Raw genomic sequence first — 17,015 nt, forward strand, 5'->3', positions numbered from 1 at the left:
GCTCCGTAAGAAGCATTTCAAGGTCCTGGAGTATGTGTTCTCTCCAGTCTCCAGATTTCAACCCCATAGAAAATCTGTGCATGGAGTTGAAAGTCCGTGTTGCCCAACAGCAGCCCCAAAACATCACTGCTCTAGAGGAGATCTGCATGGAGGAATGGGCCAAAATACCAACAACAGTGTGTGAAAAGCTTGTGAAGAGTTACAGAAAACGTTTGGGCTCCGTTATTGCCAACAAAGGGTACATAACAAAGTATTGAGATGAACTTTTGGTATTGAACAAATACTTATTTTCCACCACAATTTGCAAATAAATTCTTTAAAAATCAAACAATGTGATTTTCTGTTTTTTTTTTTTCTCCACATTCTGTCTCTCATGGTTGATGTTTACCCATGTTGACAATTACAGGCCTCGCTAATATTTTCAAGTGGGAGACCTTGCACCATTAGTGGTTGACTAAATACTTATTTGCCCCACTGTATGTATGTATGTATGTATGTATGTATGTATGTATGACAGGAGGAAGTAAGTCTCGAAGAACATGATTCCGGAGAAATTCTCCCATACAGGTTAGAACCTGCTTATTTTAACGTCACATGAACGGGAACAAACCCTGGTTTTGCTGTGAGCCTGTGAGTTAATTAAGTTTAAGTAAATTAAATTTACTGTGTTTTTCAAATACACTCAAAATGGGGTTACCTCCTGTTTACAAAGACTTCCATTCCATTCCGCGTACATGTACTTTCAGGTTATTTACCGTGGCAGAAGTGCATTCATTGACAGCTTAGAGCAGTGTTAATGAGCAGCTCAAAGTATTTCTTCTAATCTGGCAAGAGAGTGTTTAAAACCGGCATGATGGAGGTCGAGGGCCACAGATGGCTCAAACAGGAGCTGGGCTCTTTGTATGAACTTCTGCAGTCCGTGAACATCAGCAACAGTAAAGCAGAGCAACCATGATATTCCTCATGGACCTGCAGATGATGCTGCTGGACATGATTTACTTTATCCTGCGCAACACCCTGCGGATCGTGCTGCGGCCACGCATCAAGCCCATTGATGGCGAGCTGGTGCTGATCACCGGGTCAGGAGGAGGCCTAGGTCGACTCTTCGCCCAGGAGTTTACAAAGCAAGGTGCCGAGGTGGTGCTGTGGGATGTGGACACTGCGGCCAATGAACGCACAGCCAAGTGGGTGCGCGAATTGGGAGGCAAGGCGCACACCTACACTGTGGATGTCACGAAAAGAGAGGACGTGTATCAGAACGCGGATCAGGTGCGGAAGGACCTGGGCCGGGATGTCACCATGTTGGTGAACAATGCCGGAGTGGTGGCTGGCCAACGAGTGCTGGACTGTCCAGACGAGCTCATCGAGAAGACCTTGAAGGTCAACTGCCTTGCACTTTTCTGGGTGAGATACATCTCAAATCAAATCACCAAAATGATTCCTAACACGATTCTGAATCAGTCCATACAACATTGGGCAGGAAATAACAGGTCATTGTATGCTGTCATTACTTACTGTTAATTCTATAAGATTGGATTACTGTCCAAAGGTTTGGGATCACTGAGAAAATGTCATGTTTTCCATGAAAACAAAACTACAACCCCTAGCAAAAAGTATGGAATCACCAGTCTCGGACAAGCACTCACTCAGACATTTTATCATGTAGAAAAAACTCAGATAAAAAGCTTGAAAAAATAATGAATTAGTAGTAGTTTACAAGTGCAACTCTTTAGCATTCATAAACACTCAAAGAAATGAATATACAGTAAAACATTGTGGTGGTCAGTAAATGTTACTTTTAAAGAGTAAGTGCAGGGAAATATATCACTCCACTCTGAGGAAAAAAATATGGAATCATGAGAAACAAACAAAGAAATAACAATCAAAACACATCCGTATTATTTAGTAGCACCACCTCTGGCTTTTATGATAGCTTGCAGTCTCTGAGGCATGGACTTGATGAGTATTCTTCATCAGTTTGGTGCCAGCTCTCTTTCATTGCAGTTTCCAGATCATCCTTGCAGGTCCAATGCAGATTCATGGTAAATGGTGTTACACTTACGTATATAGCGCTTTTCCACCTTTTAAGGCGCTCAAAGCGCTTTACACTACATCGCCATCTACCTACTGGTGACGCAGCACCAGGAGCAATGTGGGGTTCAGTATCTTGCTCAAGGATACTTAGGCGAGTTCATCAGGGCAGAGAATCGAACCCACAACCTATGGGTTGGGGGACAACTACTCTACCACTGAGCCACACCATCCCCATGTTCATGACTCTTGACACCTTGTCCAATGCAGATTCTTGACTCTTGACAAGGTGATGATACTGGAACTTTGGTTTGGTGCTGTTCCAGTGAGATTTACCTAATATTATTGCCTGAAGAACACATAAAAATTTCCTCAGTCCTTGATGATATGGGGCTGCACTTCAGGCAAAGGCACTGAGGATATGGCTGTGGTTAAATATTCAATATATGCACAAGTTAACATTTCAATTTTAGACAGCTTTTTTATCACTTCAATTAAAAACATGTTATTTTCTAAGTTGACAATGCATCATGCCACAGAGCTAAAACTGTTAAAGCATTTCTTGGAGAAAGACTCATCCAGTCAATGTCATGGCCTGCAAATAGCCCAGATCTCAACGCTATTGAAAACCTTTGAAATTAAAAAAAAAAAAAAAAAAAATGGTCCACAGCAAGGCTCCGACCTGCAAGGATGACCTGGCAACTGTAATCAAAGAGAGCTGGCACCAAATTGATGAAGAATACTCATCAAGTCCATGCCTCAGAGACTGCAAGTTGTCATAAAAGCCAGAGGTGGTGCAACTAAATACTAGATGTGTTTTGATTGCTATTTCTTTGTTTGTTTCTCATGATTCCATATTTTTTCCTCAGAATGGAGTGATTGCATATATATTTCCCTGCACTTGCTCTATAAAAGTAACATTTACTGACCACAATGTTTTTATTCATTTCTTTTAGTGTTTCTGAATGCTAAAGAGTTGCACTTTTGAATTAATTTATTATTTTTTAAAGTTTTTTATCTGAGTTTGTTTTACATGATTAAATGTCTGGGTGAGTGCTCGTCTGAGACTGGTGATTCCATACGTTTTGCTAGGGTTTGTACATACAGGACAGTAGTACCTTGCAGTGTCTTGAGTTTTTTGCAAGATACTAGTATTCGTTTAGAGAATTTATTTTGCCAGGACAGGAAATGTTTTAGATACAAATGCTTAATGATGGCAGTGGAGGTACTGTAACTCTCTGACTTCACAAAAAGCATAAATTTTGCTCAGGGTGAAAAATTGTTTAATAAAAGGCTTCTAGCGGTTTATTGCCACCCCCAGTTTAATGTACTGTCAACTAAACATAAGAGATTGCAAATTTTATGTTGTGCATTTGAAGTATCCACATAACTTTGCCTCATGAAAGCCAGTTTAGCATAATGCTAACTAACGAGTAGCGTTAGTGGCATGTTTCATGGTGTTATAAATTTTCAAATAAATGATACAAAAGCTAGAGCATCACACGGAGACATAAAACGATAGAATAATGACATTTGTGTTCATTTTAATGAAGAAGAGAAATTGTAAGACAAATTCGAGAAACTAATTAAACTCATCTCAAGTTGCTAATCAATATGCTTCCATTCATACATTTTAGCGTCACTTATGTCCTTATTGAGTTAAAAGAAGTCATCACTTTTTTAACCACAATAATAATGCCTAGACAACTAGCCCTCAGCAGTTGTCATTATGCGACTTGCACTTCTCTGTTGTTGCTATAGTTACAGGGTTCTTGCACTCTTTTAAAAGTCAACTTTAATGCTTTTTAAGACATTTTTAAGAACTTAAAAATATCATTTAAGACCAACACATGTTGCAACAATTTCTGATGAAGAAAAAAAAACATTTTATTTGACTGTAAACACAGCTGCTGCCACAGACCACTATTTTTTTCACCTCTCATGTGCTTTGACCCCTATTGTCCCTAATGAGAAAGCCTTTTCGCAGACTTTCGCAGGAAACCTCTGGGTACCTCACCATACGATTCGATCAGCTATACAAGGCTCACGATAACGATTATCTCACGATATGGTGATACAACAATTATCGATACGTACATAGGTGAGGAAATCATTCTAGGATATTCCACAAAACAACTAATGAAGAGAGAAAGAAGCTCTTTTCAACCTTCTGCTGTGAATTGGAATGAGTTTACCACAAGGAGACGTCCTATCCATTTGAAGTGTGAGGGCCGCAGCAAATGAACATCGTCTATGGCCGTCAGAGGCAGCCAATGCCAGGCAACGAGTTAATATTTGGCCATTTCCTTTTAATTTTCGGTCAATTCCTTTTCCTGTTGAGGCATTTACGGGTCACTTGCTGTAGATTTTCGGTTACTGAAAAGGAAAGGAATCGACTGAATCATAGACTTCATAATTATATTGACGGGACACACTCCACAGACACTGCACCACACCTTCAATTAGGGGGCCATCCCACACTCCGCTTCCGTTATTCGCAGTAGGTCGCAGTTATTCAACACATGCAGCGATCCAACGCCGGATTTAGGTTGAAAAAGTCCAAAAGTTGTAACGCATACAAACAGGAAGGATTGTCTCAGGAGTGATTTGTTCAAGGATTCAAGGCTATTATTATATTTTTCGTACTATGCATGCATTTTGAAATGTTGTGAAAAAAATCAATGGGAGAAATTAACCACTACGGCATTGGCATTTAACCACTACGGCATTGGCATCATAATTTACAATATTCACGTAAAATAAATGCTAACTGCCTGGTTTTTATTTTGTTTTGTTTCTTAAACCAAGAATCGAGACTGTTTTACGTTCATATATTTAAAGAATTTAAGGATTTAAGCATTTATTCACAAGAATTTTCAACGTAAAAAGCTCTTTTTTGTAAGGCTGCCGCCACAGTGGCTTAAAGACTAGCAGCACATTCGACTGCACATATGACATAACTACAAAAAAATGCTAACTACCCGTTTTTTTGCTTTTAAACAATAATCGAGACTGTTTTACGTTCTTATCTATTAAGTATTCATGGATTTAAGCATTCATTCACAAGAATTTTCAACGTAAAAACCTCTTTGCTGTGATAAGCGGCGCCACAGTGGCTTAAAGACAAGCAGCACATTCGATATATTTACGTAGAATAAATGCTAACTGCCCAGTTCTTTGCTCATTTAACATAGAATCGAGACTGTTTTACGTCCATATCTATAAAGAATTCAGGGATTTACGCATTTGTTCACAAGAATTTTCAACGTAAAAAGCTCTTTGTGGTGATAAGGTGGCACCACAGAGGCTTAAAGTCAGCACATTCGACATATTTACTTGAAATAAAAGCTAACAGCTCGTTTTTTTTTTTTTGCTTTTAACCAAGAATCAAGACATTTTCACGTCCATATCGATAAAGAATTCAGGGATTTAAGAATTCATTCAAAAGAATTTTCCCCGTAAAAAGCTCTTTTTCTGTGTTCCCACTCAGTCAGCTTTGACAGAGATAGGCCCCCTATTAATCAGCCCCGCGCCCCGTCAATATATTATGAAGTTTATGACTCAAGAATGTTCCCAGAAGAATAGGAACCGACTCAAAATCAACAGGAAGTAACCTATAAATGCCCTAAAGTGAACAGGAAGTGATCTGTAAATGCCCACAAAAGATTTGCTGTGAATGCTCTAGTTTCATTGCCATTAACGGCCGTAAATGTCCAATCTAGTCAAAATGAATTGGATGTCTAGCGCCGTCAATGGCAACGAATGAGCTAACGTTGACACTATTCTAATGGAAGATTTTGGTAGCAACCTGCTCGTTCCTTTAAATGAAAAAAAAAAAAGGAATCGGTGACATCTTTTTAAAACGATCTATCGATTCTTGGTGGGAGCATATGGATAACCTGTTGGGCTACAAAGTACTGCAATATATTACCTTTTCGATATATTGGCACATCCGTACTTTGAACAGGGCACTGTTTTTATATTTTAATCAGAGGCCAATCAACTCTTAAATAAACCATCTTTCATTATTTTTTGATTAAATTCAACACTTCCCCATCTCTGCATATCCCTGCCCACTTCTACAACTGCAAATAACCAGGAAATGGCGTCGTGGCGATAACTCAAGTTGCTGACATATACTATGGTTGCGGACAATGTATCGTATAACATATATTAATCCCAAACTCTAGTAATTAGTGCACGGCCATTGATAAAACAAATACACATCTTATAAAGTTTTACGGCAAGACTACAGTGATTTCCCTGGCATTAACCGCATCTTTTGGAAATTTAATACACACTGCAATTTTCCATTAAATTAGACATTTTTAGACGTTTTAATAATAGTCATAATAAGTAGGGTTGTGCCGATCAGGTTTTTTTGCTCTCGAGCCGATCCCGATCGTTTTAGTTTGAGTATCTGCCGATCCTCATATTTCCCGATCCGACTGCTTTTTTTTTTGCTCCCGATTCAATTCCAATCATTCGCGGTAATTTTTCCCGATCATATACATTTTGGCAATGCATTGAGAAAAAAATGAATAAAACTCGGACGAATATATACATTCAACATACAGTACATAAGTACCGTATTTTTTTATTATGACAATAAATCCTCAAGATGGCATTTACATTATTAACATTCTTTCTGTGAGAGGGATCCACGGATGGAAAGACTTGTGACTTTGTATATTGTGACTAAATATTGCCATCTAGTGTATTTGTTGAGCTTTCAGTAAATGATACTGTAGCCATGCCCAAATGCATGATGGGAAGTGGAACCATGACTCTGCATAGTGCTACCAATGGCGTACCGCAAGCAACACGTCACTTCCGCTCATTAATATTCATGACATTAGCTACCGTTGCTAACCGAGGACAAGCCATCGTTTGTCCCTAATAGGAAATGAATGGAACTCCTGTACGAAGGAGATGTTTACAGCGCTAAACCTACCAATTCTCTCCGAAAATGATGTGCCTGGTGCCAAATTGACTGGCATAGATGTGGAAGAACATAAAAATATTCAGTTAAAGAGATGGCTTTAGTGTCGAAGGCTGAAAAAGACGAAAAAAAAACGAGCCGACCTAAGCATAGCTTTAGCTTTTTTATCGACGCGACTGACAATGACATTCTCCCGTTTCAACAAGCTATCCTTTACCATCAGCCCTGTCTTTCTTACATATCCTCTGGTTGTCCTACGTCTCTTACCGTTCTTGGGGGTAATTTAGTTAGCTTTGTGTAGCGATCGCAAATGCTACTCAGTGACAGCCAACGAACACTTTTATTTTTTCATTGATAACACATCTTAATCCTATAATTTATTTACACTCCCCCCTTACTAAAGTTGTTTTTATATATATATATAACAGAAACGGTAACAGTGGCAGTCAGATACCATTATAATTATTTTCAGGTCATTCATTGTCAGACAGAAGCAGTACGGCACAACGTTACGCTAAAAAAATAAGTTAAAAATATAAAAATGGCTTACCTCATTGTCCTCTGAAAGACCATGCCAACCCAACATAATGTTTACTGCATATGAAACGTGAATGGATTCGCCGAGCTGGTGTTAAAGTCCGCGCAAGTTGATTCGGTCTTCACATTTTTTCCTCCCGAGTTTTTGGTTTCCGGGAACGTATGAAGAAAACATCCTTCATGGTCGTAATGTCTAGAGTCGTTTCTACAAGTTCCAAAAAAGCAATGCGTGATCGGCATGTTGGTTTTTGAAAGATTACCGGCGAAAAGTAGCACTTTTTACGTTGGGTCTATGCAAGGGCGGGTCTATAATGTCCCACTTCGGCTTTACTTCCGCTTTACGATGCGACGTCACGGTCTAAAAATAGCCTGCGTGCGGTACGCCATTGATATATCTTCTCTGCGTTGGGAAATAACATAAGGTTTTAAAAAAAAGATCAATTGCTACCTTGCTTCCCCATATTGCTTCCCATGATATTTCTAATCGTAGGGAGAGGGATTGTAAGGCTTTAGCCAACTAAAAAAAAGGCTCCAAAGGCTGCCAAAATTCACTCTACTCATTTTACGCTGCCTTTTATCTCTCTATTTAGGTAAAACGACGCCATTACAGATTGAGCGCGACAATGCATGAGTGGGTCGTGCAACGCATGCATTAATTGCATTAAAATTGCGTTTAACGTGATACATTATTTAAAAAATTAATTACCGCCGTTATCGGGATAAATTTGATAACCCTACCTAAAGCCTAAACTAAAGACTCTGAATGAGTGTAACATGTTATGTCTGTAACGTTAAATACAATTAGAAAACGAATTAAAAAATATACACATATATATATATACATATACATATATATATATACACATATACATATACACATATATATATACACATATATACACACATATACACATATATACACATATACACATATATATATACACATATATATATATATATATATATATATATATATATATATATATATATATATATAATTTAAAAAAGGCATGGCCGATATTTTTTTGCCGATTCCGATACTTTGAAAATGACGTGATCGGACCCGATCGATCGGGACATCTCTAATAATAAGTATTTAAAATATACATATGTACCGTATATCATATTTTTAAAGCATAAGCATGCTTACATGTTAAAATGGTCGTTTAGAGAATCTTACTCCGTAATTAAGGACGGACATGTGAACTGAATCAGCAAAAATACTATTTAATCTTTTTAGGGATGCAATATTAAGAGTTTGCTAGCTTTTCTAGGAGATTAAGAATGAAGACCAAAACAGCAGACACAGTCTGAATTGTTATGCCATAAATCCATAAATGGCCTTTTATAATTGAGAAGCTGTTTAAATGCCACCGGAATCTACGCTGCCAATCACAAAAGGTCCTGACATGCGAATGTCAAAATAATATTGAGATGCATATTATGTACGATTGCTTCCTTGCTCCTGAAGCAGTGACTCTTCGAGACGATCCAATTAAAAACAGTTAATACTGCATTAATTGAAAGTGCCTTCTCGTCTGTGAAAATTGGATTCTTTTGCTTTTTTAAAAACTTGTACACTTAAACTTGAAATGTTCTCTGTTGGGTCTTAAACTGAGCATCCTAGGCACATTTCTGACTTCATCTCTGCAACAAATATGGTACTTGAACATAACTGGTGCAGACTTATTTTCACTGATCACTAGTAGGGAAAAATATATATTTTGCTATTGATACATTGGAAACCTGTAGAAAAGTTTAATGTTCATGCATGGTGTCAGAGAATCACTACAAACACAGTGGAAAAGTTAATTATTTCATTTCCTATAGTTTGGCAACTACAGCTGAGAGCTAACAAAAACAATCACCACAATTAAATAAGAATATTGTTTTATATACAGGTATTCAAGAATAACTGAATATACATACTTTTTGACTTGAAGTTGTTTTACAAAGTAGTCGAGAAATTACAATATTACATTACATGAGAAATCATTTTGAAAATCAGGACTTTTAATTTGTACTTTAGCTAGTAATTGGATTTTTCCTAAATTAAATTGACTATGGTATTCTGAATTATTAACATAAATTTATATTCTGAAATAAACAACATTTAGAAACATAATTTGCTGACATTTTTCAAAACACTTAGTCAACAGCCAAAATAAGCAGCCAGTCCTTTATTTAACTGTATTAAAGAAGATGTTAGGAACTTCAGAGCACATCCTACTGTTGACATGTTTTATTTTTTTCGTTTTTAAGAGTTCTATGATCAACACAAAGCTTTTTGAACTCATGTGTATTTATACCACCATCAGTAACGCTAGAGCTACCATAGCTTTAGAGGTAGGTGTCCAGGCTGGTCACCATTATTAAATAATAATAATAATAATGTTTTATTTTTATTTTAGACCAGTGGTCACTTTACATGTAAAATTTATATATACAGTACAGTGCTGGCCAAAAGAATTGGCACCCGTGCAATTCTGTCAGATAATGTTTAATTTCTCCCAGAAAATGATTGCAATTACAAATGCTTTGGTAGCAATATATTCATTTGTTTTGCTTGCAATGAAAAAAAAACACAAAAGAGAATGTAAAAAAATAATAAAATCACTATCATTTTAGACAAAACTCCAAAAATGGACCGGACAAAAGTATTGGCACCCTCAGCCTAATACTTGGTAGCGCAACCATTAGACAAAATAACTGCGATTCGAACAACCGCTTCCGGTATCCATCAGTGAGTTTCTTACAATGCTTTTCTGGAATTTTAGACCATTATTCTTTGGCCAACTGATCCAGGTCTCTGAGATTTGGAGGGTGCCTTCTCTAAACTGCCATGCATTTTCAGATCTCTCCACAGGTGTTCTATGGGAATCAGGTCTGGACTCATTGCTGGCCACTTTAGAAGTCTCCAGAGTTTCTCTCAAACCATTGTCTAGTGCTTTTTGAAGTGTGTTTTGGGTCAATGTCCTGCTGGAAGACCCATGACCTCTGAGGGATACCCAGCTTTCTAATGCTGGGCCGTACATTATGCAGTCTTGGCAGTCTTCAGACTTCATAACGCCATGCACCCGGTCAACAGAGATAGATAGATATATAGATATATAGATATATATACATACATAGATATAGATATAGATATATATAGATGTAGATATATATATTAGGGCTGTCAAAATTATCGCGTTAACGCGCGGTAATTAATTTTTTAAATTAATCACGTTAAAATATTTGACGCAATTAACGCACATGTCTCGCTCAGACAGTATTCTGCCTTTTGGTAAATTTTACAGCAAGGCTTTTTGTGCTGTCTAACAGCGAACTCTTGTGGTCGCTTTTGCGACATGGTTCATTGTTTTCTTGCCAGTTCAATATGCTTGCACGACGTCTCGGGCTGACGCCTACGTTGTAATGTTGTGCTTATATGATCCTTGGACAAGATTTGTCCGTAAGTATGGTTGTTGTAAAGAATGTACATATTATGTTAGTAAGCGAAATGTTATATTTTTTGTATGAGACGCTTTTTGTTTATGTTTAGTGAACCTGTATAGCGTGCTAAGCTAACGTTGTTGCTAATGCAATGCTTGTGTACTTATTTTTTGTAGCTTTACGACGGTCTAAAGAGGACAATGGTTTGAGGCCATTTTATTAATAAATCAGATGAAAAAGGAAGAAGTCTGATTATTAAGGCGTCGTTCACTAGCTGTCTAGCTTTGGAAAAAGTAGACGCTTTGGAGTGAGGACAGCATAGACAGATTTAAATGACAGTAGAGTGAAATACCCACTACAGTCCTTATGTACCGTATGTTTAATGTATATATCCATCTTGTGTCTTATCTTTCCATTCCAACAATTTATTTTACAGAATATATATATAATTCACAGAAAAATATGGCATATTTTATAGATGGTTTGAATTGCGATTAATTGTGATTAATTATGATTAATTAATTTATAAGCTGGAACTAACTCGATTAAAATTTTTAATCGTTTGACAGCCCTAATATATATATATATATATATATATATATATATATATATATATATATATACATATACTGTACACATATACATACAGTATATATACACACACAAATTAAAATAGAACAGCTTACTAATCCATGCATATGAAAGAACCATGAAGTATTTAAAAAAAAAAAATGTAAGAAGTTTTGAGTTTGGGAGCAGAGGGACTGAAAACTCTGTTTCCCGTGGTGTTGAGAATTGGGTAAGGTTGGACCAGAGTATTTCATTTTATATTTTTAAGCTTTTTCATCCTCAGCTACTAGCACACAGCATGTTATTGTTGCTAAAAATAAATAAAGCAAGCTAACACGATCTACTTTCCAGCATTGCTCACAATCTTCTTACTGCTCAGTAACAGAACAAAAGCGTCCTTCATGTTAAGCAACTTTCTGTTGAGTCACAGTTCAACATTACGTACCCCAACGTCACTCTGTGTGTGTGCATTTGTGTGTTCACCCCAGACAGTAAAGGCCTTCCTGCCTCAGATGAAGGCCCAAGATCACGGTCACATTGTGACCATCGCCAGCGTACTAGGGCTCTTCAGCACAGGCTGCGTTGAGGTGAACCCAGTGCAGTTTTCTTATAACAGAAAATACAGCAATCTGAGAGGTATGTCCAGACAAATCCAACGTAAATGTGTGATTATTCTACCTGAGACAGGACTACTGCGCCAGTAAGTTTGCTGCAGTGGGTTTCCATGAATCGCTGGCTCATGAGCTGTTGGCTGAGAAAGTGGAGGGGGTGAAGACCACTCTAGTGTGTCCTTACATTGTGGACACAGGGATGTTTGAAGGCTGCAAGATAAGGTTAGGCAAAATAGTTCATTTTACAACAGTGCACAGTGGTGTCTCAAGATATGAGTAACCCAATTGTTGTTTGTCTCCAGTCCAAATTGACAGCCAAAGTATACATTAAACTACAATAATTAGTGTATTTTAAATAACTACACATCTTTGCCCACTTGTATTAACACTAACAAGAAAAACAAAACGCCATAAAGTAATAAAATTTTCAAATGTTTACTATTGGTCGACTTTAAGTGTTAGGCTGTTTGTTTAAAGTTAACCCATGTTTTCGCTCAACAAAATAATTTGTCAAAATGTATCAAAATGTCATGCAACTATAATATTTACTTTCTCTCATTGCCATTCATCATTTTTGCCCAATTTTGGCACAGTTTAAATAAAGCCACCGTTCCAAATTTTGACGTCCAGTACACTGACTCCATTAGGAGAGGTGCGCCAATAAGCCTGATGTGGAGTAGCAGAGGGTGACCCATTAACTCTGTGCATGAACTAACCAATACTTTCTTGGAGAATAGTCATAGTTGTATTTATCATGACTAAGCCTTCCAATTATTACAATCGGTGAGAAACTAAGCAAGCTAGAGGCATCTACCTCGCACCATCGTAATGGCAAAATGGCTCAGTGACCGATTGAATTTCATTTACATTTGCTGACTAAAACGAAATCAAATTTCTATTTATTTTTTATGATTTCATAATTTCACTATTTAGAATGCAGATTCTCATTATAGGTATCAAAACTATGAATGCGCATGCGTCGAATTACATACTGTACATGGCGAATAAAGGTGAAATAACTGAAAACTGTTTCATATTTTAGTTTCTTCAAAGTAGCCACCCTTTGCTCTGACTACTGCTTTGAAAACCCCTGGGAGTCCCTTGATGAGCTTCGAGAGGTTGTCACCTATAATGGTTCACACTTCTCTGGTTATTACTGGAATTTCTTGCGTTATCAATGCGGTTGAGACTATCATATGTGTTGCATTGAATGAGGCGTGTTTCGGCCAGCACTGTATGAGGCGGTATGATTACACTTAAAGCAAAAAATATTTGAACTCACAATGCATGATCACATGTACTGTAGATCGAATGACTAAAATTTGCGCAGATTACAAAATCATCCGTTGTTGTTAATTTACAGTAATTCTCCACTTTACTATATAATGCTGCCAATTGTGGCCAAGTATTACGCACCAGAATGAAATTAATTTGATGTACAAAGGGCTTGATTGTATTTATGACAAGTTCTATATTCCTTTTTTTTTCTCATATTGTATAAAATACCTACTTTCTGGGGTAGGGCCAAGGGAGCAAACAGATTAATCTTTTAAATATGATTTCAGTGGGGGGAAAAATATAAAACTATCTCAAGTCACCACTCGATTACATTCCTATAGTATTTGACTTGCTATAGAAGCCATGGGTTGTTGTGATATGCGCATATTCTATTATTTCCTACTAAATTGTGTGACTGCAGAGAGGAGATGGAGCTGGTCCTGCCCCCTTTGGAGCCTCAGTACTGCGTAGAGCAAGCAATGAACGCCATCCTTATTGACCAACCCCTAGTGTGCATACCACGTCTAACCTACCTGCCTGTCCTCTTCAGAGCGTCAGTATAAAATATCTTCTGATTCGTACTATTGGAACTCTGCTGATACATATTTTTCATCCTTTAGGTTGCTACCATGGGAATCCAATGTCGTTTCCTATCGTTTCATGGGCTCTGACAAGTGCATGTATCCCTTCATTGAGGCCAAGAAGAAACACATGTTAAATGGTGTCAACTCGGTTGCATAGATTTTTCATGTCGGCAAGATAAAAATATAACACATTTCACACGGAATGTCTTTCTGCACTGTCTAATTAAACAAACAAAACAACAGCTCTTGCATGATTCACTCAAACACTGAGGGTCCGAACAAATGCAGGTGACATGACGACTCAGACAAGTGGTTATAATCTCTGCAGTTTTGTTCAATCACCAAAAAGAAAAAAAGAAATGACAACTAAGTGCTGTGTATGTGTTCATCCAATTAAAGTGGCCTCTAGTGTCTAAAACAGTGATTGTGATTTTCTTTTAAAATGCCCACACTTTGTCATTGTTGCTCTTCTTAGGCAGGGAAATTGCTACTCCTCTGTTAATCGTGGATCGTTCAGAATGGTAGGTATCTTGGCATATTCTATGCATGTATAGACATCGATCCTCGGAGTAAGATTTTTGATTAAAAAATGTTTGTCTCAGGGATGCTTACTATTATTAACGGAATAATTCAGTGACAGTGTCCCTGGATTGGCAGACCGGGATGGCCCTTGTTTTAAGAGTGGACTGGCGGGTATCTTCCAAGATCCAACTATAGGGGCATTACACGCCTCAGCCTCTTTGGCAAGGTCTATTCAAGGGTACTGGAGAGGAGTGTCCGTCAGTTTGTTTTTTTTCCTGGCCATGGAACAGTGGACAAGCTCTATACTCTCAGCAGGGTACTCGAGGAGGCATGAAAATTCACCCAACCAGTCTACATGTGTTTTTTTGGACTTGGTAAAAGCGTTTTACCGTATCCTTTGGGTGTACTTCAGGAGTATTGGGTACCGGATCCCGCCTGTACGACCTTTGCGCCAAAGTTTGGCCTGCTTAGCCAGCAGTTAACTTGGTTCATTTCCAGTGACTGCTGAATCCACTTGTTTATAACTTTTATGGACAGAACATAGGCGTAGCCGAAGTGTTGACGGTGTCCGGTTTGGTGGCCTCAGTATTGAATCTCTGCTTTTTGCAGATGATGTAGTTTTGTTCACCTCATCAAGCTGCAATCCTCAACTGTCACAGGAACGGTTCGCTGCAGAGTGTGAAGATGTTGGAAGAGAATCAGCACCTAAAACATCAGAGAACATGCTTCTCAGTTACAAATAAAACAGCACTTTTGCTTCAGATCGTTTCTGGATAAACTTGGCCTAGGTCTCAATTATCAATACTATATATTGACAACAGGGTGGGTGAGTATGGTCTTAAATCAAGGCTAAACGTTTTGTAATCTGAAAAAAAGAAACGAGAAAGAAAAAAAAAAAAATTGAAACTGAATGTTTAAGTTTTGTTCTTGAATCTTTCAAAATCTTTTTCTCGTCGAGGTCACGCCCCCCCCCCCCCCACGTTAAAACACAGCCAAAAGTTTTGAAAAAAAAATCTGAAAGCAAAATAAGATTCAAAAGTGAAAAAAAGATTTGAATGTGAAAAAAATTGAAACTGAAAAAATAGGATCTGAAACTGAAAATATAAGATCTCAATGTGAAAAAAAAATTTTTGAACCCGAAAATACCAACTTTGTAACTGAAAAAATCTAAACTTTTTTTCGCTTTTGAAAGATTCAAGAACAAAACTTAAACATTGTTTCAAATTTTTTTTTCTCATTTGTTTCTTTTTTCGGATTACAAAACTTTTTGCCTTGATTTAACACCATAGTATGTATGGTGAGTAGTTAGAACACCCACCTCACAGTTCTGAGATCAAGGGTTCAAACCTGGGCTCCGGCCTTCATGTATGGAGTTTGCATGTTCTCCTCCTACCTGTATGGGTTTTCTCCAAGAATTATTTTTTTCTTGATTCACTTTTGGAAAATATAAGTTGTAAAAAGTATACACTTTAGTTTTTTTTTTTTTTTTTTTTTTTACATTATTATTACCAGGTTTGCGTGACAATTTGCGTTGAAAGTGCTCAGAATGTCTTTTTCTAAACCATAATAGGTGGTCCTTTTCTGGTACCTCTACAAAAATCCTGTTTCTCACTAATCTGCTGCTGACTGGGGCTAATTTGTATACTCTTTGCTCTGATTGGCAGTCGGTGGAGGTGTGCCAGTCGGAAGCTTGCGAGCGTTGGAAATGCGTTTGGTGGCTTACACATCATGGAGATGCGAACTACAATATTCTGATAATGACACCAAGCTTCACATTTCATAATTATACAAAATTAAATAACTCACTTTACAATTCTGGCTTCAACAGGGTTCTGTGTGGGCAGAGAGGTGTATTTCAGTCAGGACGCCAGATTTCACTACGCCTTCCTGGTTACAGACAAGTTTTCCTGAGTGAAACATGGGCGGCGCCATCTTTGATCATTTCTGCTCTGAACTTCCGGTGTTCTGCCAGACCAGCATACTTTATCAGAATAGCATACCAGCATGCCACTCTGACAACTATGTCTATTGTGCGAGTTTATGTAACCACAGTATCATTCTATGTATGTTACGATGTTTGATTAGGTGGGTCATTTAACCCTTAAATACCTGCAACATGACGCAATCATTAGAGAATCCCAAAATTTGAAAAATAAGTTCCTAATGAAACCTTTTTTTAAAATTTGTGAAAAGTCAAAACGAATATGTGTAATAAGTGCTCTGATATCTACAACCCTTGCTAAATCCTGTCTGTTCTTCTCATGGAACCTGCAGGTGCATGTGTTGACTTGCATCCATCATTTTTCCAAAAAGAATTGTCAAAATTCTGAGTCTCAAAATCATGAAATTTTAGGTGTATCAAATGTGATACGTTGGGCAAAAAAGTGTTAAGAATTTATAAGTAAATTAAAAAAAAAATGTATACAATCAAATGTAGCATGAAACAATTGTTAAAATTATTATTTTGCTTCCCCGTAATCTCCGGTATTTCATCATGATGAATGG

At 37.5% G+C, this 17,015-nt stretch overlaps 1 protein-coding gene across 1 annotated transcript; it reads left to right on the forward strand.

The window, feature by feature from the left end:
- The first annotated feature begins 856 nt into the window (after positions 1 to 856).
- Positions 857 to 14,424, forward strand: rdh20 (retinol dehydrogenase 20). Its single transcript, XM_057846931.1, has 5 exons — positions 857 to 1,404; positions 12,004 to 12,102; positions 12,203 to 12,348; positions 13,826 to 13,957; positions 14,025 to 14,424. Exons 1-5 carry the CDS (start codon positions 952 to 954, stop codon positions 14,143 to 14,145), a joined length of 951 nt encoding a protein of 316 aa, XP_057702914.1. The 5' UTR covers positions 857 to 951; the 3' UTR covers positions 14,146 to 14,424.
- Positions 14,425 to 17,015: the final 2,591 nt, after the last annotated feature.

Source organism: Corythoichthys intestinalis, chromosome 9 (assembly GCF_030265065.1).
Source record: "Corythoichthys intestinalis isolate RoL2023-P3 chromosome 9, ASM3026506v1, whole genome shotgun sequence".
NCBI classification, from domain to species: domain Eukaryota; kingdom Metazoa; phylum Chordata; class Actinopteri; order Syngnathiformes; family Syngnathidae; genus Corythoichthys; species Corythoichthys intestinalis.